This window comes from Drosophila innubila, chromosome X, assembly GCF_004354385.1.
Source record: "Drosophila innubila isolate TH190305 chromosome X, UK_Dinn_1.0, whole genome shotgun sequence".
NCBI classification, from domain to species: Eukaryota; Metazoa; Arthropoda; class Insecta; order Diptera; family Drosophilidae; genus Drosophila; species Drosophila innubila.
In genome coordinates this window covers 3,917,927-3,942,333 of record NC_047626.1, presented here as the reverse complement: position 1 = coordinate 3,942,333, position 24,407 = coordinate 3,917,927, and the positions used below count along the sequence as shown (strand labels likewise).

The 24,407-nt window shown below is 33.0% G+C and overlaps 3 protein-coding genes across 4 annotated transcripts in view; all 3 read right to left on the bottom strand.

The window, feature by feature from the left end:
* Positions 1-1,182: 1,182 nt before the first annotated feature.
* LOC117793514 (cleft lip and palate transmembrane protein 1-like protein) lies at positions 1,183-4,130 on the bottom strand. The gene is made up of 2 exons (XM_034633836.1): positions 3,089-4,130; positions 1,183-2,146 (listed from the first exon to the last, which is right to left on the bottom strand). The coding sequence occupies exons 1-2, from the start codon at positions 3,974-3,976 to the stop codon at positions 1,367-1,369; spliced, it is 1,668 nt and encodes a 555-aa protein (XP_034489727.1). The 5' UTR covers positions 3,977-4,130; the 3' UTR covers positions 1,183-1,366.
* A 642-nt stretch (positions 4,131-4,772) lies between these two features.
* Positions 4,773-16,192, bottom strand: LOC117793686 (probable RNA helicase armi). 2 transcript variants are annotated; one of them, XM_034634068.1, is made up of 6 exons: positions 15,966-16,192; positions 14,301-14,704; positions 12,811-13,239; positions 9,823-11,376; positions 6,671-7,474; positions 4,773-5,303 (listed from the first exon to the last, which is right to left on the bottom strand). In XM_034634068.1, the coding sequence occupies exons 2-6, from the start codon at positions 14,517-14,519 to the stop codon at positions 4,980-4,982; spliced, it is 3,330 nt and encodes a 1,109-aa protein (XP_034489959.1). In that variant the 5' UTR covers positions 14,520-14,704; positions 15,966-16,192; the 3' UTR covers positions 4,773-4,979. The 2 variants fall into 2 exon arrangements, with proteins under 2 accessions (XP_034489959.1, XP_034489960.1); XM_034634069.1 differs by having other exon boundaries at positions 6,671-7,476; positions 9,831-11,376.
* Positions 16,193-16,952: 760 nt separating this feature from the next.
* LOC117793926 overlaps positions 16,953-24,407 on the bottom strand; it is a 31,962-nt gene continuing 24,507 nt past the window's right edge. Inside the window, exons 3-6 of the mRNA XM_034634378.1 lie at positions 22,680-22,858; positions 20,108-21,191; positions 18,061-18,684; positions 16,953-17,556 (exon numbers count right to left, since the gene is read on the bottom strand). Coding sequence (XP_034490269.1) covers positions 17,428-17,556; positions 18,061-18,684; positions 20,108-21,191; positions 22,680-22,858 — 2,016 coding nt within the window. The 3' untranslated portion in view covers positions 16,953-17,427. The remainder of the gene's footprint in view (positions 17,557-18,060; positions 18,685-20,107; positions 21,192-22,679; positions 22,859-24,407) is intronic.

Sequence of the window (24,407 nt, the reverse complement as noted above, 5' to 3'; positions counted from 1 at the left end):
AAGTTTCTTTTTATTTAATTCAAATTGAAAATTTTATTTATTTTGTGGGTTTTCTCATTAACCTTAATAATTTTAGTTTTGTATTTTTATTAAAGGAATTGAGATACAAATTATTCTCTTAATAAAAAAGAGTTATTCAATTAAGTTTTAATTTTATCACAAAAAAATCATTTGAAATAAATAAATCAAAATTTTTATTTAAGAATCATAATATAACTTTTATTTTAAATTTGTATTATCCTAAAAAAATAAAAAAATAAGTAGTTTTTTATATAATTTATTTTCAAAATTTGAAAAAATTTAAAAATTGTATAATACATTTTAAAACTTAAAGCTATAGTATGATTTTTAAATAGTTTTCAAAAAAAAAAATACTCTTTTTTTCATCAATAATAAAAGTTAAAATTAATTTAATAATTAATATAGCTTTGGTTTGCGATCCCTGGTAATTACATAGTATAGTAACTTTGTGGGAATCTTCTTAGAATTTGAGATCTATATTCTCCTAACTTTTTCAAGTGTCAAATTTGCAACCATGTTACAAATTTAAAGTGTTCACTCAATAAGGTTCTGTAATTAATTTCCAGATTTTTTGGAAGAGGATATCTATAGCCTGTTCTAATTTCCTTATGGCAAAATTTTGCTGATTAAATTAAATTTTAATAGTGATATTTAAAGTGAAAAACGATAAATCTTTAAAAACTTAAAAACGTGAAAATTAACATTCTAGAAAATACTTTTAAAAGTGAAAACCGGATCATATAAGCAATGGAATAAAGTTAAATTATTGGGGAATATATTGCCAAAATGTATGCCATATGTTAAAAAGCGAATAAGGAAATTGGAACAGTCGAGAATTGCTTTTCTAAAGAGACACGTCAATTGACTATGGATGAGATATAAAGAATTTTTTAAATATCGTATAAGACTTATATAAATAAACCCATAAATTTGAATGATATTTTTCCAAGTTTGAGGGTTATGTTATTGAGAGTTAAAAATCTGCAGAAAATGTCTAAGCAATGTGAAAATACGTTCTTCATAAGCCAAGTTCCACTGTGAGCTGTAAGCAATTTAAGCTGTGTCAAAGGTTAATTAAATTAACACTTACAACAGTTTACTCGGAACTTAACTTGAAACTCAAAGGGAAAGAGGGGAATCCCACCAGAATAAAAAAGAGGGTTGTGAATTGAGGAAATTATTCTTGCATTTGCTACACGTACAATAAACAATTACAATTAATTGGGGAATTACAGAGGATTACAGTCTATTATGCTGGAGACTAAAAGCTAAACAAATCGACGGAATATGTGAGTCTCTCTCTAAGCAATTGTTGGCTGAGTCTTCTACTCCAGTTGCCAATCCTCTAATCCCGCTTCTTGCGTGCTGTGGTTGCAGCTTCCGCTGTTGGCGTCTCATCAATGCTGACGCCCGTATCGAGGCGTGTTTGATCCACCGGATAGAGCCAACGTTGATACAGATAGATGACAAAGACAATGTCATCACGCAGACAGGCGACACGATGAGCCGTCGGCATGGTGATGATAAAGGCAAAGAAGTCATCAATGAATGTATTAAATGCCTTGTACATGAAAGCACGCCATGGCAAAGCCGCCACAGATTTCAGCTTATAATTGACAAAGAGCTGCGGCAGCATAAAGAGGAAGCCAAAGGCGTAGACGCCATTCACCAGCGAGTTGAGTGTCCAGGAATACCAGGAACGATGCGGCTGATACAGCAGCGAATAGATGGCTCCACCCAGACACAAAGGATACAGCAAATAACTCAGATAACGCATTCCCTCGCGATCATATTGCTGTGTCTGCTGCTCGGCCAACTCTCCAGCTGCTGCTCCACTTGTGCTCGCTCCATTCCGCTGATCCACCTGCTCCAGTTTGCGTCGAATAAACCCGCTGAAACTCAACTCCAAGCGCAGAATCTTTTTGCACTTCCAGACCTCGATGAGAGTGCCAAGACCGACGGGTATCAGCACCAGGTAGGATGTGTCCTCGTCCAGCAGATACAGAAAGATGATGAACTGCGAGAATGCACGCCACAGAATTGTGCGGGTCGAGAGACCCTCGTACGACTTCTTCTTCATCCAGAAGGACACATCGTTCTTGAAGCTCAGGAAATCAAAGAGCATCTGCAATTGGAAGCAGATAAAAGACACATTAATAAAAGATACAAGGAATTCATCACTCAATTGATCTCAACATCATTTTTTAGTTCGTAACTTAAGTAAATCTGTATATATATAAAACTCTTTGACCTGACATACTAACTGACCGATTGCACAGCCCAAACCATAAGACGTAGGAGGCTGAAATTTTCACACAACATAGATGAGACAATTTTATCGTGCCATAAGATGACGTTTTGCGAAATTCGAATTGCAAGTGGGTCAAAATCTGAATTATTTTTAGAGTTATCTCAACCAAAGTTACAGATTGTTGATTTCTAACTATATTTTACATTCTTACCAAATTTGGTCAAAATCGGATTACTATATCATATAGCTGCCATAAAAACAATCCGGTTCAAATTAGCCTTTGGTATGAAAATCTTTTTTGTTTCTTAAGTTATCTTAACCAAACTCAAAGAATTAGTATTTTTTACTATATATTACACCCCCACCTAAAATTAACGTAATGGATTTAGAAAAAAACCGATTTTATAACATTAACATTCAAACTTTAAGTCCAAATTTGTTTGAAAACGATTTTAACCGTTTTACATTATATTTTTTTTTTGAAATGTTAAAAAGCCTTAAAATATAGAAAGAAAAACGTTTTTTAGTTCCGAAAGAATTCTATTTAATAAAGAAAATATTAAAATATAAAATTCAAATTGGTTTGAATAATGATAATTACACCGTAACGTAATATTTGAATATTTAGTTTGATTAATAGGTAACTAAACGGTTATTTCGGTTTCGGTATAATTAAAAAGTTTTGTTTTGGTTAGGGTTTCAGTAAAGGTTAGCAATTTGAATCGGTATAAACCGGTTAACGATTACGGTTACAGATCAAATGCCTGCAGGATTATTTAAAAATAGGAAATTTGGAATATTGAGTGGATTACTCACATGGACGCTGGATATGAAGATGGTGCCGCAGAGCAGATAGACATTCGTGTCGGAAAAGATGCCCTTGACCTCGTCGATGTCCTTGGTGGCGAATCCGATGAGGAGCAGCGCCTGCGTGGCGTGTTCCATGAGCAGCTGGAGACGCAGCTTGCCAACTCCGACGGGATTGTAATGGAAACGGAATGTAAACTCGGTGGTATTCTTGGTCACTGGCACCAGATCCTTGAGGCGCGTATTAAAGGTGTCCGTCTGGAGTATCGGCAGTATCTGCTGCATGCGATTGACGCGAATGAGTGGCGCCATCTCTGGCGGCACATCCGCCTGGGAGAGCGAGAAGAGATCCGTGAGGAGAGTGACATAGATATGGGAGCGTATATGCGTGCTGGGTTGTTGTCCAGTTGGAGCAGACTGCTTCTTATTGGCCAATTTAGAGGCTGTCTGCTCCGTCTCTCCTAGGAGATTAAATGCCTCCGCTTTGGGCACCATATAATCACAGAGATTGAGTGTATGGACTACAGTGGGACCATCACGGCGGAGTGTGCGCCACTCCAAAGGTTCCCCCTCCAGTGCCAGCACCACATGCAGATACAGGGTGCCGTTGCGTCGCGTCTTGAGCGGCACATCCAAGCCAAAGTCCTGCTCAAATGCCTTGCCATAATCAAAGCGTTTCTCCTTGTACAAATCCTGGACCTCGCTTCCAATTGGATTCCTGCTGAGCGAACTGAACAGCGCCAATTGCAAGCGCGGCTGCTCGGCGAGGAAGGAGCGATAGCATGGGGAATCGCTGCACTGCAGGGTCGTGAAGATCTGCGACATCTGATAAATCGAATGCACAATGTACGCCACAAATGCCACGCCCACCAAAGTTGAGATCGAAGGCAGCGCCATCTCTGCACTCTATATACTCCAATTAATCAGTTCAAATGCAGCAAACAAAATAAAAACTAATTAAAATCGTTGGTATTGTTTGTTCATCGCTATGCGATAATAATATTAATTTAATTGCCGGCGTATCTGGCAAATGTTAGTGTTGTGCTGCCAGTGTTGCAAAACACCAATCACCAATCAACAGTGCTGCGCAGCTTTCAAACTTGTTGTGTTGCCAACTGTTTAGAATAAAAATTGAATTTACTTGGCTAAAAGCATCCGCAAAATAGCTAAAATTGCAGTATAAAACAACTAAAAAACAAAATAACAGACCGGAACACAAAAACGTTGTGGCAACCTTGAATCTCAGCAAATAATACCGAAAGTCTTAACGTCTGGCAACGTTCGGAAACGCGCGCGCTATTTAAAAGTAAAACCAAAAAACTGTTTTGAAGAGCAATAAAAGCAAATCTGACAAATTCAATGAAATTCAAAATTACATAAAATTAATGTGAGTGATTCTATGAAGGCTTGATGTTTCGGTGAGAGAAGTTACAAAATGAATTCGAAAAGCAAATTTCAAATAATCGACAAAAATCTTACAAAAATTATGCACAAATTTAAATCAAGTATGGTAAATATTTTCAGTCCGTCTTTTTTTTTTTAATTTATAGAAACAGACCGGCTAAAATTTTGATCATTTTTGTTAGAATTAAATTAGATTTAATGATGTTAAAAAAAATCAATAGCAAAAACTATGGATCCACTTGCAGTGTTTGTATTTTAAAAAGTCTAATCAATTAAATAAACATAGAGCTTGGTAAAAAATAAAAGCAAAATATTTTTTTTAAGGTACTTATAACTAAAGTGAAATATGATTTCAAAAACATATTTTTACGACAATTTCCGACATAAAAAATTTGGTATTCCATATTTAGATTTGTTCTGTTATTTGAAATTCAAAACTTTGGATTAAATCTAGCTGTTTTTTTTATCATAAACATTTATAGGCCATATTATGGCCTTAAGGCACATAATCATAGATGTCCGACTGACCATCTGTCGAGTCGTTGGCATCATCCTCCTGATCCTCAGCTAACCGAAGGCGTTTGGGCAATTCACAACCGAAATATGCATTATTGTTGCAACAGTAAGTGATAAGTTGGGACCAACATTCATCGACGGACAGCAGATTGGGATTGCCAAACACAATCATGAGACAGCGGGCACGAGAAGTGGCAACATTCATCCGTTTCTTGCAGCGCACAAATCCCAAATTGAGACGAGCGTCCGACTGGAGAACGGAGAGTGAGGAGCGCACCGTTGAGATAAGCATTATGTCGCGTTCCTACAAAAAAAAAGATTAAATGGAAAATAATTTAAAATTAAAATGTTGGTTTTAATCATTAAAATAAATTTAAACTCTTATATTTTTAATGTATAAAAATAAGTTATTTATGATAATTATTCATATATTTAATCCAGAGAAAACAAATTTTTGAACGAATATTATAAAATTTGAATGCACAATGAATTTAGAAGCCAAATTATGATTAAATGTACATTAGTGACATATGAAAGGTCTCGGAATCGATTTAAAAGTTTTGTTTTATACTAATTACGATATAAGGAGTTGATTAAAAGTGAAAACTTGAGATTTAAAATTTTGAAATTTCGAAATTTCAAAGGGGGGACCCTTAGCATCGAAACCGTTATCCAGTATAATCTAGAGGAATATATATATTTTTTTTTATTTAATAAAATTTTAATGCAGAATGAAGTAAAATGCCAAATAATGATTAAAATGACCAAATAACCGCTTGAAAATCGGTTCAGTTTTGATCAAGTTATGACAGGTTGAAGTTGGTCAGACTGCGGACTTAGCAACTTTACAAGTCAAAATTTTTGTTCAATTTCACATGATTTTTTTCAAAAAAATGAAAGGCCTCAGAATCAAGTTTAAAGTGTTGTTTTATACTAATTACGATATAAGGAGTTGATTAAAAGTGAAAACTTGAGATTTAAAATTTTGAATTTTCGAAATTTCAAAGGGGGACCCTTAGCATCGGAATCAATATCTAGCAAAATCTAGAGGAAAATATTTTTTTTTTAAGAATTTAATAAAATTTGAATGCAGAATGAATTTAGAGGTCAAATCAAGACCAAAATGACATTCCGCTTGAAAATCGGTTCAGTTTTAAACAAGTTATGACAGTTTGAAGTTGGTCAGACTTCGGAGCTAGTCACTTTACAAGTCAAAATTTTTATTAAATTTTTCATGATTTTCTACAAAAAAATGAAAGGTCTCAGAATCAAGTTTAAAGTGTTGTTTTATACTAATTACGATATAAGGCGTTGATTAAAAGTGAAAACTTGAGATTTAAAATTTTGAATTTTCGAAATTTCAAAGGGGGGACCCTTAGCATCGAAATCAAATCTTGGTCGAAAATAAATAAATTTTCTAAATGAACAAAATTTAAATGCAGAATGAATTGAAAGGCCGAATTATGATCAAAATGACATTCCGTTTGTAAATCGGTTGAGTTTTGACAAAGTTATGACAGTTTGAAGTTGCTCCGAGGCATGGCTTTTTTACTACTTTTTTTATAGAGCAAAAAAAAAAATATTACTTTTGGTTTTTAAAAAAGATTATATTTCGATTACTTATAAAAATTAAATGGTTGGTTATATGGATAAATTTAAAATTTGATTTACCTGACCCTGAAACTCCTCGACCGTTCCAATCTTTGGCGTTGCCACATCCACACCGATGAACAGATTGCGCAGCGTCTTCACCTGTTTGGCATATGGCGTCAGTATGCCAATCTGATCTGGTTGAACATTACGTCGATACAGGAGTATGGCAGTTAAGAAGACCTGACGCGCCTCAATGGGATTATACCAGGAGGGAGAATCGTCTTCCTGCATATTTTCACCCAAGATGCCATGGAAGAAGGTGCCATGGGTGCGTGGCATCTCCGTATCGGGTCCGAAAATCGTCTGCAGATCAGCCAGCAAATTGGCATCGCGAGAATCCTTTTCGGAGACCATGGAGATGAGCTCGTCGTCATAGAAGAGTTTGCTGTAGACACTCATGATGGAGGGCAGAGCACGATAGTTATTCAATAGTTTGGTTAGCACACAAGGATTGTAACCAGAGTGGTTGGGATAACGCAACAAATCCTTGCGATACGGTGAACGCTCCAGTAAACGCTCCAGCAGCGATATACTCAGTCCCAAGTCGACCGCCTTGCGATCCAATATCATTGACTGCAGCTGATGAGGATCTCCGGCGAGCACAACTTGATTCCGGTTATTTCGCAGCAGTGCAATTGGCACAATACTCTCCGGCTCACTGCACTGTCCGGCCTCGTCGATGAGCACATGGGTGAAGTGTCCAGGTGGAGTGTCCATCTGGTGAAAGTTGCCCAGTGTGGTGCAGGTACTGATGATCACACGATGCTGGCACAGGAACTTTGACTGACAACGCAGCCTTAAACCCGAGTCCTTGACAATCATCTATCAAACGAAAATACGAGTTATGAATATGAATATAAATACCAATATTTGAAAATAAAACTGAGGAAAACAATACTAGGAATCATTAAATCTAGTAGAACCGGTTCGTTTCGGGTTTTTAAGCAACCTTAACCGAATCATGAACCGAACCCTTGAAATTATTCACTTCGCGAACCCGAACCTAAGCCGAACCGCTTTCCAAAATAAAAGTTTCGGTTCGAAAACAAAAATAATAACATAAATTTTATGGCTTTAAAGTAAGCCATTTTTAAATCTTCAAATAAATTTAAATTAACTTCAAAATTTGATTTCTATAAAAAAAAATATAAAATTAGTTCAAAATTAAAAGAAAAATATATAAAAATTAAAATATTTTTTTGTATGAAATTGAAGCAAGGTTCGAACCCAAACCGTGGGTTCAGGGGGTATATAAACCAATTCGCGAACCGAACCGATGTCTTGCTTTATGGTTCGAACTGCCAAACCGAACCTTTAAAATTTTTTTTGGAGGTTTGCATTAAATACGGAATTTAAAATAAGAAAATCAAAATTATGAAGAATGTTATGAGGCAATAAAAATTGGGAATTAACAATTTTGAAGACGAAAATTTAGCGAATTTTAATAAAATATTTTGAATTTAGGAAAACACAATTTTGAAGACAAAAATTAAGCGAATTTTAATAAAATATGCTGAATTTAGGAAAAAAAAGAAAGTTTTGAAGACGAAAATTGAGCGTATTGGAATAGAATATTGTGAATTTCGGCTTTTGAACTTTTTCGAACACTGTTTTATATTTCTTCTTAATTCCGAATTATTCTTGAATTATTGATTTCTTTTTTGTCATTCTCATTTTGGTTTCTTAATGTTGTATTCCTAAAATATATTTGGAAACAAATAGTTTTTAATATAGTTTAGTTTTTAAATATTTAAAAACATAACGAATTATTTAATAAGATAGATTTATATTCAAATTAAAAAATAAATCAAATTTATTTAAAAAAAAAACCATAACTAAACCTTTACATCAAAATTAAATTTAATGCTTGATTGAACCGAAACTAACCGTTATGCATGAATCGTTTATTTCGCTTTGAATAATTTCGGTATCGGTTTATTAATACAGCTTTGTTGTTTTAGGGTTTCAATCGGTTAATAACGGTTAAAGGTTACAGTTTCGTTAACGGTTTTAGTAGGTTTTGGTAGGAAAATTTTTATATATGTACATTTAGAATTTAAATTACATTTAAATTAAATTTAAAAAAAAGGCGACATTGCGACACGAATTTGCAGAACATCCAATAACAAATCGTAAATAAATGAAATTATCGAATAAGATTCTTGTAAAATGTGAGCAATTTTCGTATTAAGCAATTTTATCGGCTTAAATTAAGAAATATAATGATATAATATTGAATTGATATTGATAAATAGATTTTCTTGCTTAGAATAAGATTCTTGTAAAATGTGAGCAATTTTCGTATTAAACAATTTTATCGGCTTAAAAAACGAAGCAAAAGTGAGAATAAATTAAGAAATATAATGATTTGTTTGTATAGAATTGATATTGATAAATAGATTTTCTTGCTTAGAATAAGATTCTTGTAAAATGTGAGCAATTTTCGTATTAAGCAATTTTATCGGCTTAAAAATAAATTAAGAACTATAATGATTTGTTTGTATTGAATTGATGTTGATAAATAGATTTTCTTGCTTAGAATAAGATTCTTGTAAAATGAGCAATTTTCGTATTAAACAATTTTATCGGCTTTAAAAAACGAAGCAAAGTGAGAATAAATTAAGAAATATAATGATTTGTTTGTATAGAATTGATATTGATAAATAGATTTTCTTGCTTAGAATAAGATTCTTGTAAAATGTGAGCAATTTTCGTATTAAGCAATTTTATCGGCTTAAAAATAAATTAAGAACTATAATGATTTGTTTGTATTGAATTGATGTTGATAAATAGATTTTCTTGCTTAGAATAAGATTCTTGTAAAATGTGAGCAATTTTCGTATTAAACAATTTTATCGGCTTAAAAAACGAAGCAAAAGTGAGAATAAATTAAGAAATATAATGATTTGTTTGTATAGAATTGATATTGATAAATAGATTTTCTTGCTTAGAATAAGATTCTTGTAAAATGTGAGCAATTTTAGTATTATAAGCAATTTAATCGGCTTAAAAAATCCAGCAAAAGTGAAAATAAATTAAGAAATATATTGATTTGTTTGTATTGAGTTGATATTGATAAATAGATTTTCTTGCTCTATGATTGTAGACATTAAATCATATCTTCGGAAATTATTTGAATTTTTGCAGCCTTGATTTTGAGCACTACTCACACAGTCTTGAGTCGCCTCCACGATTCCAATGTCTGCAGTGGCACAGTAGCTATGTAGCTCCTCTGGGATCATATCCTTTTCCACATGATTCATCGAAACCAGGCGAATAAATTCATCTTTTGAAAGAACATTGCTATCGATAATGCGCTTGGTTAGAAGATCGGCAGCACTATTCGATGGAGTGCCAATTAGAAGCCGAGAGTTGGGCAAATTGCGAATCAATTGCAGTGCGGATTCGACCAGAGTGACGGTTTTACCGGTGCCAGGTGGACCAAAGATCACATACGGCATATTCTCCGCTTCACCACGTAGAATATTGAAGACAGCGCGTTTTTGTATCGCATTCAATGAGGTATTGAACCAGGGTAAGTTCTTATTATTCAGATACATATTGTCCGCCTTGTAGCTTACATTCAATTGTGGTTCTTGTCGTTTGTTAAGCTTGTTGGGAAACAAGAATGCTTCTCCCAAAATGCTGACAACACGTTCAATGGCATGATGTTGTTTGCGCAGTGAAACTCGAGAGAAATGAAAGGTAACCCGATAATCCTCACCATTGTAAGTCTCATGAAAGCCGGCATTGAATTTGAGCAGCACACGATTGCAGAGCACTTTGTGTATAATGCCCTCAAAGGATTTGGAATTCCCATCGATGCCTACAAAGGGATTTGTGGCACGCACCGCATCGCCGAGAATAATGGAAGGACGACGCTCCGCTAGATTCTCAATGTGCAGTGAAAGATATTCGCCATCACGCTGAAAATAAGCACGTTCCCGATCAAAGTTTCGAATGCACACAGTGAACTCAATCTCCTCCAGATGCAGCAGCAAACTGAATCTTTTCACATAGTTCTCAAATGTAAGTCTCTGTGCCAGACATGGATACAAATTGTTTAAGCGTTCCTCCTTCTCATGACGTTGCTCCGAGCAGAGCACAATTTCCCGTAGTATTGTCGGCACATCGTAGGACTTTAAGTGGGTTTTGATAAAGCGTCGCTTGGTCATTATGGCTTCACCGGGCACTACAACGGTTTTGGTGGACCACACCTGATTGGCATAGTTGCGAGTTCGCTGATCCTCAGTGCGTCCAGTCACATTCAACTGATCGGAGGCAATTAGACGTAGTTCGGCTTTTTGAGCCTCTGATTCCGTTTCACAAACTACAATGGTCACATAACGATTAATCTTGAAATTGTCAAAGACAAGTGTAAAATATTCCTTGGATTCACCAATGAATTTGGTATGCACTTCAAAGATCACCGTGATTTCTCCATCTACATCCAGTTGCATTGAAGTTTTCGGTTCCACAACATTAATTTGTGCATTTGCTGCATTTTGTATAACGATTTTGTGTAGTTTAAATATGCGATTTGTATTATTTCGCAATTGGAATGTCACGTTTTCCTTCTTCCATTGTTCCGCGAATATTAAACGATCCTTGCCCTCAATGGACACGGGATGCTTATTAGTTGATGTATTCGGCAGAGTCTTCTTCACATTGCCGAAATTCTTTTCCAGCAATGTCAATTTGATTGCGCGCCGTGAATATTTATTCTGTGTAGTAAATAAATAGAGAATATTAATATAAGAAATTCAAAAAAAAGAAAATTTAATTTTATCCTACTTAAAAAATATAAACAGATCGTACCATGCGAGAGTTACGATATTTAAAAATGTAAAAAAGTTTTAAAAAATTCTAAATTGTTTTCTAATAGTTTCTGAAATTTTAGAAAATGTAAAAGTAAGCTTAATAATAATACCATGATTAATATCACATTCTGCAGTTAAATTCTATAAGTTTTAAAAAAGTTGTACTATTTGAAATACCAAAAAAACTTAAAAAATCGGGTCGCCAAACTCGTAATGCTTAAAATGTTTTGAAATTTTTTTTTTAGCATTTTCTAAGTAATATTACTTTTATTATAATTCCATGAGTAGATCGTAGCATGACAATGTAATAGATTGTATTATTCAAAATAATATTCTACAGGTGAATTCTTTCAATTTTAAAAAAGTTGAAATATTTGAATGACTAAAAAGCTTACGCAAATCAAAACACTAAAAAAAAATATAATGCTAAGCTGCTAAAAATACATAATTTTTTGAGAAGTTTTTAATTTAAATGTTACATTTATTTGTATGTTAAACAAAAGTATATTATTTTATTTGTTAATTTTCTCTATTTAAAAAAATTAAAATACTAAAAAAAAGTTTGATTTGCTTACATATTTTTTTTTAAAGCTCAAGCATTGTCTAAATAATTTAATTTATATGCTAAATCTATTCATTTATTGTAAAAAATACTATATATTTTTTTTTCTGAACATTATCTATTAAATAAAAAATTCTAACATTAAAAAGGTTAGATTTGCTTACATTATAATTTTTTAAAAATTCAAACATTGTCTAAATAATATAATTTTTATGCTAAATCCATTTGTAAATTGAACAAAACTATATATTTCTTTTTCTGAACTTTATCTATTAAAAAAAAAATTCTAACATTAAAAAGGTTAGATTTGCTTACATAATAATTTTTTAAAAATTCAAACATTGTCTAAATAATATAATTTTTATGCTAAATCCATTTATAAATTGAACAAAAGTATATATTTCTTTTTCTGAACTTTATCTATTAAAAAAAAAATTCTAACATTAAAAAGGTTAGATTTGCTTACATAATAATATTTTAAAAATTCAAACATTGTCTAAATAATATAATTTTTATGCTAAATCCATTTATAAATTGAACAAAAGTATATATTTCTTTTTCTGAACTTTATCTATTTTAATAAACAAAAATTTCGAACATTAAAATGGTTAGATTTGCTTACATGCATTTTTTTCAATTCAAACCTTGTCTCAATAATTTAATTTTAATGCTTAAACCATTTATAAGTATTAAAAAAAACTATATTTTTATATATCTTAACTTTCCCTATTTTCGTAAATTAAAGATAGTAAATAAATATTGATTGATTTGCTTACAAGAGTGCATTCGATAAGATCTGCTTTCACAATATCTCCCAGATGTAGATCAATCCCGCTAGGCAGATCTTCCTTAAGCACATACGCATCCGAAGTGAGCTGAGAGAAATCCTCAAAAACTCGTTCGACAACACATCTTTGATCGGTTTGAATGCGTGATGGGGAAACCTTCAAAACTTCCAGAATTTCGCCCTGTTTGTCAACATATCCCTCTTCCAACTGGACACTGCATTCGAGGCATACGTTATCCCCTTTTTTGGGTATGAAACTGATCTCAATGTTGTCTAGTTCCACATTCAGTTCGCCATAGTCAGTTTCAACATCGATTGCAGAAGCCAAGCGTTGTTTGATAACGCCAAGAATATTCCGTTGCTGGGTATTAAAATATGTGGGCTTCTCGAGTTTCAATGATTCCAGTATTTCCTGTGTCTAAAAGTTTAACAATTTTAAATTAAATTAATTTTTAGGTTTTATGTATTTAAGCTTGAAATGTAAAAAAATGAATTTGAAAATATTTGAATGCAGAATGAATTTAGGGGCCAAATCATGATTAAAATGATATTCCGCTTGAAAATCGGTTCAGCTTTGATCAAGTTATGACAGTTTGAAGTTGGTCAACCTGCGGATTTAGCCACTTTACAAGTCTAAATTTTTGTTTAATTTCACATGATTTTTTACAAAAAAATACAAGGTCTCAGAGTCAAGTTTAAAGTGTTGTTTTATACTAATTACGATATAAGGAGTTGATTAAAAGTGAAAACTTGAGATTTAAAATTTTTAATTTTCAAAATTTCAAAGGGGGGACCCTTAGCATAGAAATCAATATCCAGCAGAATCTAGAGCAAAATATTTTTTTTTTAAGAATTTAATAAAATTTAAATGCAGAATGAATTTAGAGGCCAAATCAAGAACAAAATGACATTCCGCTTAAAAAACGGTTTAGTTTTGATCAAGTTATGACAGTTTGAAGTTGGTCAGACTGCGGATATAGCCACTTTACAAGTCTAAATTTTTGTTTAATTTCACATGATTTTTTACAAAAAAATAAAAGGTCTCAGAGTCAAGTTTAAAGTGTTGTTTTATACTAATTACGATATAAGGAGTTGATTAAAAGTGAAAACTTCAGATTTAAAATTTTGAATTTTCGAAATATCAAAGGGGGGACCCTTAGCATCGAAGTCGAATTTTAGTCGAAAATAATTAAATTTTCTAAATGAACATAAAATTGCATTTAATAAACAGCATTTAATTTAGTTTTGTTTACTACATTTATCTGTATTTATTAATTGTTTTTAATGAGCAACAAAAGCGAAGCAACAATTTAAAATTTTACATAAATAATATACACAAAACAAGCCCAGAACTTAAGAACCGTATGCTACATTTTAGATGTTTGAAAAACTTGATGAATCGACATTTTTTCGTTGGCAATTTTAAGATTTTAAACGAAATGTTTAGTTTGAATGTACAATAATGTTTTCAGAACTTACATTCGATACTGTGGCTTCTGAGTTAGGATCGTTTTTGGTTTTAACAACGGAATCGGAATCTTTGATGTTGTCATTCTTCTTCAAGCCGGATTTCTTTGCTTTTTTCTCATCTTCGGCGACTTTGAGGTTTTTTAAAGTTTTCTCAATTTCCAATAGATTTTTATTTATTTGCTGCTGCTTCTCGTCGGGTTGCAGCAGTTGGCTTATATAGGAATACATTATTGCTGTGGCTTCTTCTCGAGACTCTCGTACATCCAGTCCGTCTCATTGATGTGATTCAACTCGTTCCGTAAACTCTGCAATCGGTTCAAATGCCTCTCGTTTGTCTCCTCTTGAAAACTTCTCTCGCTGTTCAAATGCGATATTACTTTGTTTGAGCTCTGCTGCGTATCGAGTTTCTTTATCTGAAGTGGTTCAAAGATTGTCAACAAACAAATTTCTAGGAGTTACATTCGAGCGCACGCGACAGCATAATACCCTGTACCAGTTTCTTAAAAAGTACAAAATTTAAATGTAAATTTAACTTAAATTTGAATAATTTATAACTTTTTTAATCACTCTCAGATTTTTACACTTTAATTTATAGTAGTTTTTATTTCAAAACAAATTTCCAAAGTTTTTTAAATTAATTTTGGTCAACTGCCCAATAATTCCCAACTGATAACACTCTCGTTCTGGCTTAGGAGCTGACCTCGTTAATTGATTCGAATGGGGTTTAATAGGTTATCTTATAAACTGATAATAGACATAGATCACTATTATGTTATGTCAGTTATTGAATCTAATGTGTCGGGGAAAAAAAATAGAAAATTGGCATTCGGCACTGCGCAAAAATTAATTTTTATGTACAAAGAAGCTCATCCTTTTTGCGCACAGTGCACAAGGAAAATTTTCGTTTTTTTTTTTTTTTTTTAATAATAATTTAATTTATTTAAAATTTTTACATTAAACTGAATTTTGTTCGTCACAAAATTGGATATCAGAAATTTTGGGGCTAGAAATTGCATTTGTCACTAGACTTTTACCTCCTGTAGTGGGATATAAATAAACGCAGATTTTGAAATTAATACTTAAGCTTGAGCAAAATATCTTTATAATATTTTTTATTTACATATGTATATTGTGTTAGCTATGTTGTGTCAAAATTTCGGCCTTGTACGACTTACAGCTCTGGCTGCAAAATGATCAGTCAGTCAGTTGGGACAAATTTTTGTTATATATATCAAAACTAAGAAGAAAACTTATGTAGCCAAAAGTGTAGTGGATTAAAGAAGCTGTAACTCGACTGTCAATTAGAGGTGCAGAAACGTCGATGGGTCTGTTTTTTTTTTTTAAACTTCGGAGAAAACATTAGTTTCTTAAAAAAAAAAAAAAACGGTTACAATGCAGATATTTTTTAATGTGTATTATTTTAATATTTTTTTTTAAACTACACACAAATATACACACAATATATAATAATTTCGCGCCAAATTTAATAATGCACGTAGAATTGTATGTATGCATGCAATACATATGTACGTAAAAAAATACATGAAAGTAGCTTGGGCTATTAACGACATCGTAACTTAATTTTAAGTTAACTCGATGTTTCTCCATCTCTACACAGAGCTAATATACCTACTGGTACAGGGTATTTTAAGAACAGCTCAGATTTCCACAAACCTCGACGCTATTATTGCTGATGCTGCTGTCTTCAATGTTCGAAGAATTGCTCTCGCCGATGCCGGCCGCTGTCTGCTGCTCACTGCTTATCGACATTGTCCACGGAGAGAGAGAGAGAAAGAGAGAGAGAGAATTCTCTCTCACAAACTACTTAAAATTGAGTATTCTATGTTGTTGCAACAAATTGCGTTCACTGAGTTGTGTTCTAACTCCTTCTCACTCACACACACACAAGCCAACAACAGTGCTGCCAACTTGTCTTAATAGTCATGTGGCAGCAAAAAACGAGTTGGCAGGCTTAGTTCGCGCCCAGTTCGAGCCCATTTTTATATTTAGATAATTTTTCAAAAAGTTCACAATTTTGCATTTGCTATAAATCTATAAATCTTAAAATTTTTGTACAAATTTTGTTATTTTTTTTTTATATTTTTATTCAAATTTTTTAGCTGAATGAAACAATATTTAATTATACAACTCCTACCGCCGACGCACAACGCCAGCATTCATAATAAAAATTCACATTTATTTTATTTAATTTCGAGATAAAAGTATTCATGAAATTGTTAAATTTTTGTAAATTATTGCTAAAAAGTAACTAAAAAAATTTAAATTACGCGCCCTTTGCATTTTTTGATCAATTTTGTCGCCACAATTGTATAAGGTGTGGCAGCGTTGGTTAATTGATCGATGTGGCAGCCTTGGCTCGCGGTAAGCGCGCTAATTGACTACAATAAATTCAAAAAGTAGCGCAAAGTACCAAAAAATACCAAGCGTGCGATTGTCACACTTGAAATGTCTAGCGATAAATAGTGTGACCATTTTTAAACGTTGGCGATAAGAACATCGATAAATGCCAGTTAAAAGTAAATTTAATTCAAATTAAAGTTTAGCGCTGTTTTTTATTTGGTAGCAGTTTTATTTAAAAGTTCATACATATTACATATATAGTATACATATATACAACATGAATTTGTAAAATTAGGTACTAGAGTTGATTTTATTTTATGTTTTAATTAAGTATATAAGTTTATATATATATATATTTATTATTATTACTATTAAGTACTATTACTTCTCGTCACGCACAAAATTTCCAACCCTTTGGAATAAATTAAACGACTAAAATGTACACATTACGAAACAAAAAAATTAGGTCTTTTTGCATAAAAAATTGATGAAACAATTACGAAACTGTGGGAATATATGAACAAAAACAATTGAAATGGCTAAAGATAAGGAGAAATAAGGAAAGAAGAAAGAAAAGGGGATAGTTATGAATGATCAATGTTTGTATAAATATGTGGACATTGTTTGCTTGGTACATAATACGAATGAGAAGTGCGAAAACGAATTGAAATAGTGAAAGAAGAGAATAGTACGATGATGAGTGTGTGTATAAATGGTATGATATAATATGGATTCGTTATATAAATAGACGAGGGGGGGGAAGTGGAACGCCTGCTTAGGCGAGACGCTTTTTTCGACTAGGTGACAAGATTTTCAGCATTGTGACAACGGGCGCCTCAAAGGACATCGAGACGACAAAGGCCAGGAAATAGGATGCGACCGTCAGACCAAAGAACATGACGACCTGGAAAAAATGAAAGAAAAAAAATAGATGAGAATAATTTTAAATAATCTTTATTACACAGGGAACTTAATGTTTATAAGTTTATATACATAAAATTCTTTGTGCTGACTGACTGAGCATTGTACAGGCCAAGCAGTTAGACGTGCGATCTTGAAATTTGTACACAACATAGCTAACACAATTTTACGGGCGTTTTTCAAAATTCGAATGGGAAGTGGTGTATAGATCCATTAGTATTAGGTATATTATAAAAGTGCTGACTGACTGAGCATTGTACAGGCCAAGCCGTTAGACGTGCGATCTTGAAATTTGAGCACAACATAGCTAACACAATTTTAGCGGCGTTTTTTAAAATTCGAATGGCAAGTGGTGAATAGTCACATTATAACGATAATAAAGAATAAAGATTATGAAGTAAATAATATTTTTCTAGGTTCACTATAAGTGTTTTCTGTATAAAAAAATGAAATTTTTAGGTCCCCTGCTTTTCTATGATAGACTTACCATTAAATCTCCTCCCAAATGGAGCGGCGCATCCGAATTGAGCGCCATGGAGCGTATGACAATGGGATGCACCAGATAGGCGCAGTAGGTGACACGCGAGAAGGGATACAGGCAGGGAGCTGAGAGCAGGGAATTGATATAGCCACCATAGCCCGTGGAGCAGGCAATGGTAATCCAGGCAAGTGATAACGCCCACGCCGAGTGACTCAATGAACTGTAAGCGGCCGCTGTGAACTGCGATAGATCCGTCTGATACAGTCCGAAGACCAGAACAAACAGATTCAACATGGCCAAAAACCAGGCAGTGGCCACCGTCAATTTGGGCAAACGAATCTTGCAATTGCTACGGAATAATATCCAGCCCACAGCCATGCCAATGAGATAGGGTCCCAATCGTGTCCAGGGCTTGTCATAGATCTTGTCGAACAGCGCCAACGGATCGTCGGTATTCGGACGATGGTTGTTCGTGAAGGCAACCACGGCCGTCGTTATCCAGGATAGCACCAGGAATACCAGAGTCGTTATCGCTGACAGCTTGAAATGACGCACGCCCACAATCAATATGATCGCACCGATCATATAGAACTGTGTGTCATTCGCCAGGTACCAGCTCCACAACATGCACTACAAAAACGGGAGAAAATCATCAATAAATGGCAGAAATTATTTTGTAATTAGTATAAAAATTTAAAGAAAAGTTATCTTTAAAATTTTGGAAATTATTAAAAAAAAATTAAACCTAAATAAATGCTCCTTTAAGAATAAAAAACAGCCTTTATTTAATTTAAATCCTCCTACCACTTTATTAATACAAATTTTGATTTGATGTCAATTTTACATGATACAAGTACATACTTAATTTTGGAAATTATTAAAAAAAAATTTAACCAGCCTTTATTTAATTTAAATCCTCCTTCCACTTCATTAATTCAAATTTTGATTTGCTGTTTTACATAAGTACATACTTAATTTTGGAAATTATTCAACAAAAATTAAACCTAAATAAATTCTTATTAATGAATAAAAAAAACTGCCTTTATTTAATTAAAATCCTCCTTCCTTTTCATTAATACAAATTTTGATTTGCTGTTAATTTTACATAATACAAGTACATACTTAATTTTGGAAAATAATTTAAAAAAAATTAAACCTAAATAAATTCTCACTGAAGAATAAAAAAAACAGCTTTTAAATAATTAAAATCCTCCTTCCTTTTCATTAATTCAAATTTTGATTTGCTGTTAATTTTACATAATACAAGTGTACATACTTAATAATTAAAAAAAAATGTTTATAAACGTGTAAACTGTCCACTAAATATTACATTAAAATATATTTAAAATCGTAAAAGTTTTCATACAAAAAAATTATATATCTAATCTATTAAATTTATGAAAATAAATATTATTATATAAAGGCCATTTTCGGTCTTCAATATTTATTTTAAAGCATTTAAAAAAATGTAATTTTTCCGTTACCTTTAGGAAAAGTATTTAAAATTTTTCGTATTTTACTCATCTTTAATTTACCAACTCAAAGTAAATTTAACCTGAGAAAATTTTACGGAAATTTAATTAGAGCAAGTTCCAAAGACAGTATTAAATACACAATCTGAGTTTCAAAAGAAACACCAAAAGTTTTGTACACTGGAAATTGATATTTTCGGTCTTCAATATCAATGATCTTTTCTACGAAAACTTTTGATAAAGTAGTCCGATTTAATCAAAATTTGGTCGGGAAGTTAAAAGTATCATTTAAAACCTAAGATTTTAGCTATCTCAAGGAATAAAAAAAATGCTTTATACTACAAAAAAGCAGGTCTATCGATCGTTTCTGTGCCAGAATTTGATGGAGTAGTCCGATTTAAAAAAGATTTGTTCAGGATGTTAAAAATATCATTTAAAACCCAAGATTTAAGCTAACATATCTCAAGGAATAAAAAAAATGCTTTATGCTACAAAAAAGCAGTTCTATCGATCGTTGCTGTGTCAGATATATGATATGGTAATACCCTGTAAAAATCAGTAGAGTCTTGTGGGGTACTTACCATCTCATCAACGGGAAACAGCGTGTTGATATAGAGTATGTTGCGCCACCAATAATCCGGGCAGGTGACATGATCCATCGTTGGTGGATCAAAGATGGAATAGGCAGCCAGATATTTCATAGTGACCTGAACCACGCCGAGCACAAACAAATAGGGAGCTGTCAGTCTCATGAAACGGTAGGCGACCAGGCCAAAAAAGTGTGCGGTACCAGCGGTGAATTCATTGGCACCTTTGCTCAGCTTATTCAACTTGCCCTTGGCATTTGTGCGGAAATACAGATAGGAGATGAGAAAGCCGCTGATAAAGAAGAACGTATCGACACTAAATGGTCCATTTGTGATCGCTTGAAAGAAGAAATTCTGTTCGACCTTCTTGCGCATTTCCATATTATCGGAATACTTGAAGACAACGATGCAGGTGTGTCCCAGGATCACCCAGGCCATGCTGAAGGCACGCAGTCCATGAATACAGGGTATTGTATCGGCACCCACATTGCGATCACAGATCGCATTGAAATTCGTTATCGCCGAGAAGGAGAGCAAAAGTTCCGAATAGATGCTGAGTTTCTCCGGTTCATGGAGATGTCCCTCGAGATGTTCGTCGGAGTTGCTGTTGTTGTGGTTGTTGCTGTGGTTGTTGCCGTGGTTGTGGTTGTTGTTGGTGGCACTGCGAGTGCTGCTGCTGCTGCCGCCATTGCTGCCACCACGATGATGATGTATATGCGTCATACGCTCATGATCATTATCATTATCGTTATCATTATCGTGCTCATCGTGATCGTGATCGTGATGATGAAGCCCATTGCCGCTATCATTATCACCACTCAATGTTGGCGGCAAATTCAGCACAAGTTGATCGAGTTGCTTCAATGAATCCGATTGATTCGATTGTTTTAAGGCCTCATCGTGTGCGGTCATCGTATCGGAATAATCCGAGGAGGCGCAACCAATTCCCGAACTCGTCTCACTGTTGTTCATCATCTCCTTGTCCTGTCGACGCAGTGCCTCCTTCAGTCGACGTGTCAAATAAATCTCATAGAGCGTGCCACAGCAAATCAGACCCATTACAATGCAGGACACCACACTAAGTGCGAGAGAAAGAGAATTCAAGAGAATAAAAATGGATCAGTCGAAAATTTCAATTCAAAATCGAATTGTGATCGATATTTGACTCAAAAAACCATACTAAGCGTGGAATGGAGAATTTTGGGAAAAAGGACAGTAACCCTAAAAAAAGTACCTGTTCTAATTTTGATGATGAATTAAAATAGAGGCCAAATAATGATAAACCTGACCTTTTGCAAGAAAATCGGTTTGGTTTTGAAAAAGTTATGGCAGTTTAAAGTTTTTGAAAAAGAGATATTTTTCTAATTTTGATGCAGAATCAAAAAAGACGCCAAATCATGATAAACCTTACTTTTCGCAAGGAAATCGGTTCAGTTTTGACAAAGTTATGGCAGTTTAAAGTTTTTTAAAAAGTGATATTTTTCTAATTTTGATGCAGAATCAAAATAGAGGCCAAATAATGATAAACCTGACCTTTCGCAAGGATATTAATTAAGTTTTGACAAAGTTATGGCAGTTTGAAAAAGTGATATTTTTCTAATTTTGATGCAGAATCAAAGTAGAGGCCAAATAATGATCAAATTGACATTACGCAAGGAAATCGGTTCAGTTTTGACAAAGTTATGGCAGTTTGAAGTTTTTAAAAGAGTGATATTTTACTAATTTTGATGCGAAATCAAAATAGAGCTCAAATAATGACCAAATTGACATTCCGCAAGGAAATCGGAAAAGATTTGACAAAGTTATGGCAGTTTAAAGATAATAAAAAAAAGTGTCAGTGATGAATCAAATTAAGAGCCAATTATTAATAAAGTTGACAACTTAAAAGAAAATCAGTTCAGTTTGGACAAAGTTATGCCAATTTGAACTTTGACAAAATGGACAGTGATGGACAAAATGAAATAAATCCAAGCTGTGAATGAAGTTTAATCGTTCATGGAAATCAATTCAATCAACTCGATACATCTTTAAAAAAAATAATCGAATTAAGGAACTTAAAAATCGCTTTCGATAAAATAAAGTTGTTGATAGCTCGATGTATTTTTAACACCTTTAGTTCTAGGTATTCGCCTACTTTTTTCATTAAAAGTAATGGGGTTTTGTAGGTAAGCTGCAGACTTCTAAAAAAAGTATGCAGATTTGTAATCGATGATTGAAATTTTACAGTCCACAAAGTGGCAAAGAGGTAATCGAGTCTGTAACGGCGTTTGGCGCCACTCGATTGTTAATTGGCAGCACAAACTATGGAATGGGCGTGGTTGGTTTTGGATAGTTTCGCTTTTTTTCGTACACATTTCACACGATTTCAACTGTTAATGGCAAATGCCAACTAACCGATGCATCGATGGATCTACCGGCTTTAACGGGGGGAGGTACCAGCACCTGGGTACCCGGTAAACCCGTTAAGGGTCACTGTTTACTCAAACCATTAGCAAGTCGTATCAGTTTTTTAGTTTTTTAAATTTGTTATTTAAGCATTTGAAAGTGAATTTGTAGCTCTACTCACATCAGCAGACAGAAGGTCTTATCCGACCAAATGTTGAACTCCTTATCGGTTGGCACACGTATGTCCAAGACCCGTATATCCCGACTGGGCAGCTCGAGGCGTGCATAGGAGCTCATCTGTTCCACATCGCGAATGCTGCAACTTGAGGGTAGACACATGCCTGTGTAAATGGTGCGTAGCTATGGAAAATATGGTAAAATAAGATAGTGTAAATAAAAAAGGTGGTAACTTACACTGATAAAAAAAATGTTCTAAAATCAAGATTTTTGGTCTGAAAAATGCGGCGAGAACATAAAATTCTTGAATTAAGAGAACACATCTTGATTTTAAGAACATTTTAAATAAGACCAAGTTCTTATTTTAAGAATAAATGTTCTTAAAATTAAAATCAAAAATAAAATAAATAAAATTTTTTTTCATATTTATTTTTTTTTATTTTTAAATTTTAATTTATTTGCATTTTATTCTGTTTTAGTTTTAATAAATTTAAAACTTTCCTAAAAATATAAGATTTAAATTCCTATATTAAGATTTTAAGATTTTTTTGATTAATAATCTAAGTTTAAGTAATTTGGTCTTAAAATAATCTTATTTTAAGAAGAAAATATTTAAGATGAATGTTCTTGATTTTAGAAGTTGTTCTTTTTTTCAGTTTTTTTTATAAATATTCTTTTAAATATCCTTAGAATGGAATATAATAATGTAAAAAGGCTATCCTGATCTCCTGTTGTATGAGAGAAGCAATGGAAGTAAATAAGATATAATTATTGCTGGAAATAAGTTGACTGTAGAGCTTCTTACAGCTTCTTGATTACTTTATTTTTTTTAAATTCTGGTTTACTTCTTTATCCCTACTTCTCTTTATTAAGTTTTATTATTTCTTTACTCTTTTTAATCAGATTGCTCAACACTTCTCTCTAACTACATCGAAAGCTTCTTGTTTTATTTTCTCAACAGTTTTTTCTGATTTATTTATCTTTAAACTTCCCAATTAATGTTTTTTTTTTTTAAGCTCTTATAGTAAGTCTCTGATTCCTATTCAATGCTCTTATCGCTTCTTATTTCGACAATCTCTTTTCGCTTTTTATCACTGATTGCTTCTCACAACTCCCCCAATAATCTCTTTTTGTTTATTAAATCACTAAGTTATTCGCTTCTATTAAAACCTCTCCCCAAATTAATACTTCCTTGTCCAATTCATTTTCTGGTCGTTTCTTCTACTCCAAAAATAAAGATCTAAACTTTAATTAGCTTCTCTAATCGCTTCTTTCTCATGTTTATTCAATTTTCTCCACTAAATCCTACTCCTAGTTTTTCTTCTTTATTAACTTCTCTCTTTTCTGATCATTTTAATCGCTTCTTAATTGTTTAATAAATTTTTAATTCTTACAATTTTTCTTGTTCATTTGTTGCTTGCATTTCTAATTATAATTTTTCCTCTCGCTTAATATTTTTCATTACTTTTTTTTATACATTTTTCTACTCTTCCATATATTTCTTAACATTATTATCGTTGCTTAACTTCTCTAATCGCTTCTCACTCTTCTAATTATTGTTTAGCTACCCTGTTTATGTTTTTTATATCACTTCTACCTATTGCTATTAATTTTTACTTCTCTAAATGTTTCATTATCATTTGATACACATGTTTTAATCTTTGCTTAACTTCTCCAATCGCTTCTCCCTCTTCTAATCATTGTTTTGCTACTCTGTTTATTTTTTTTGTAT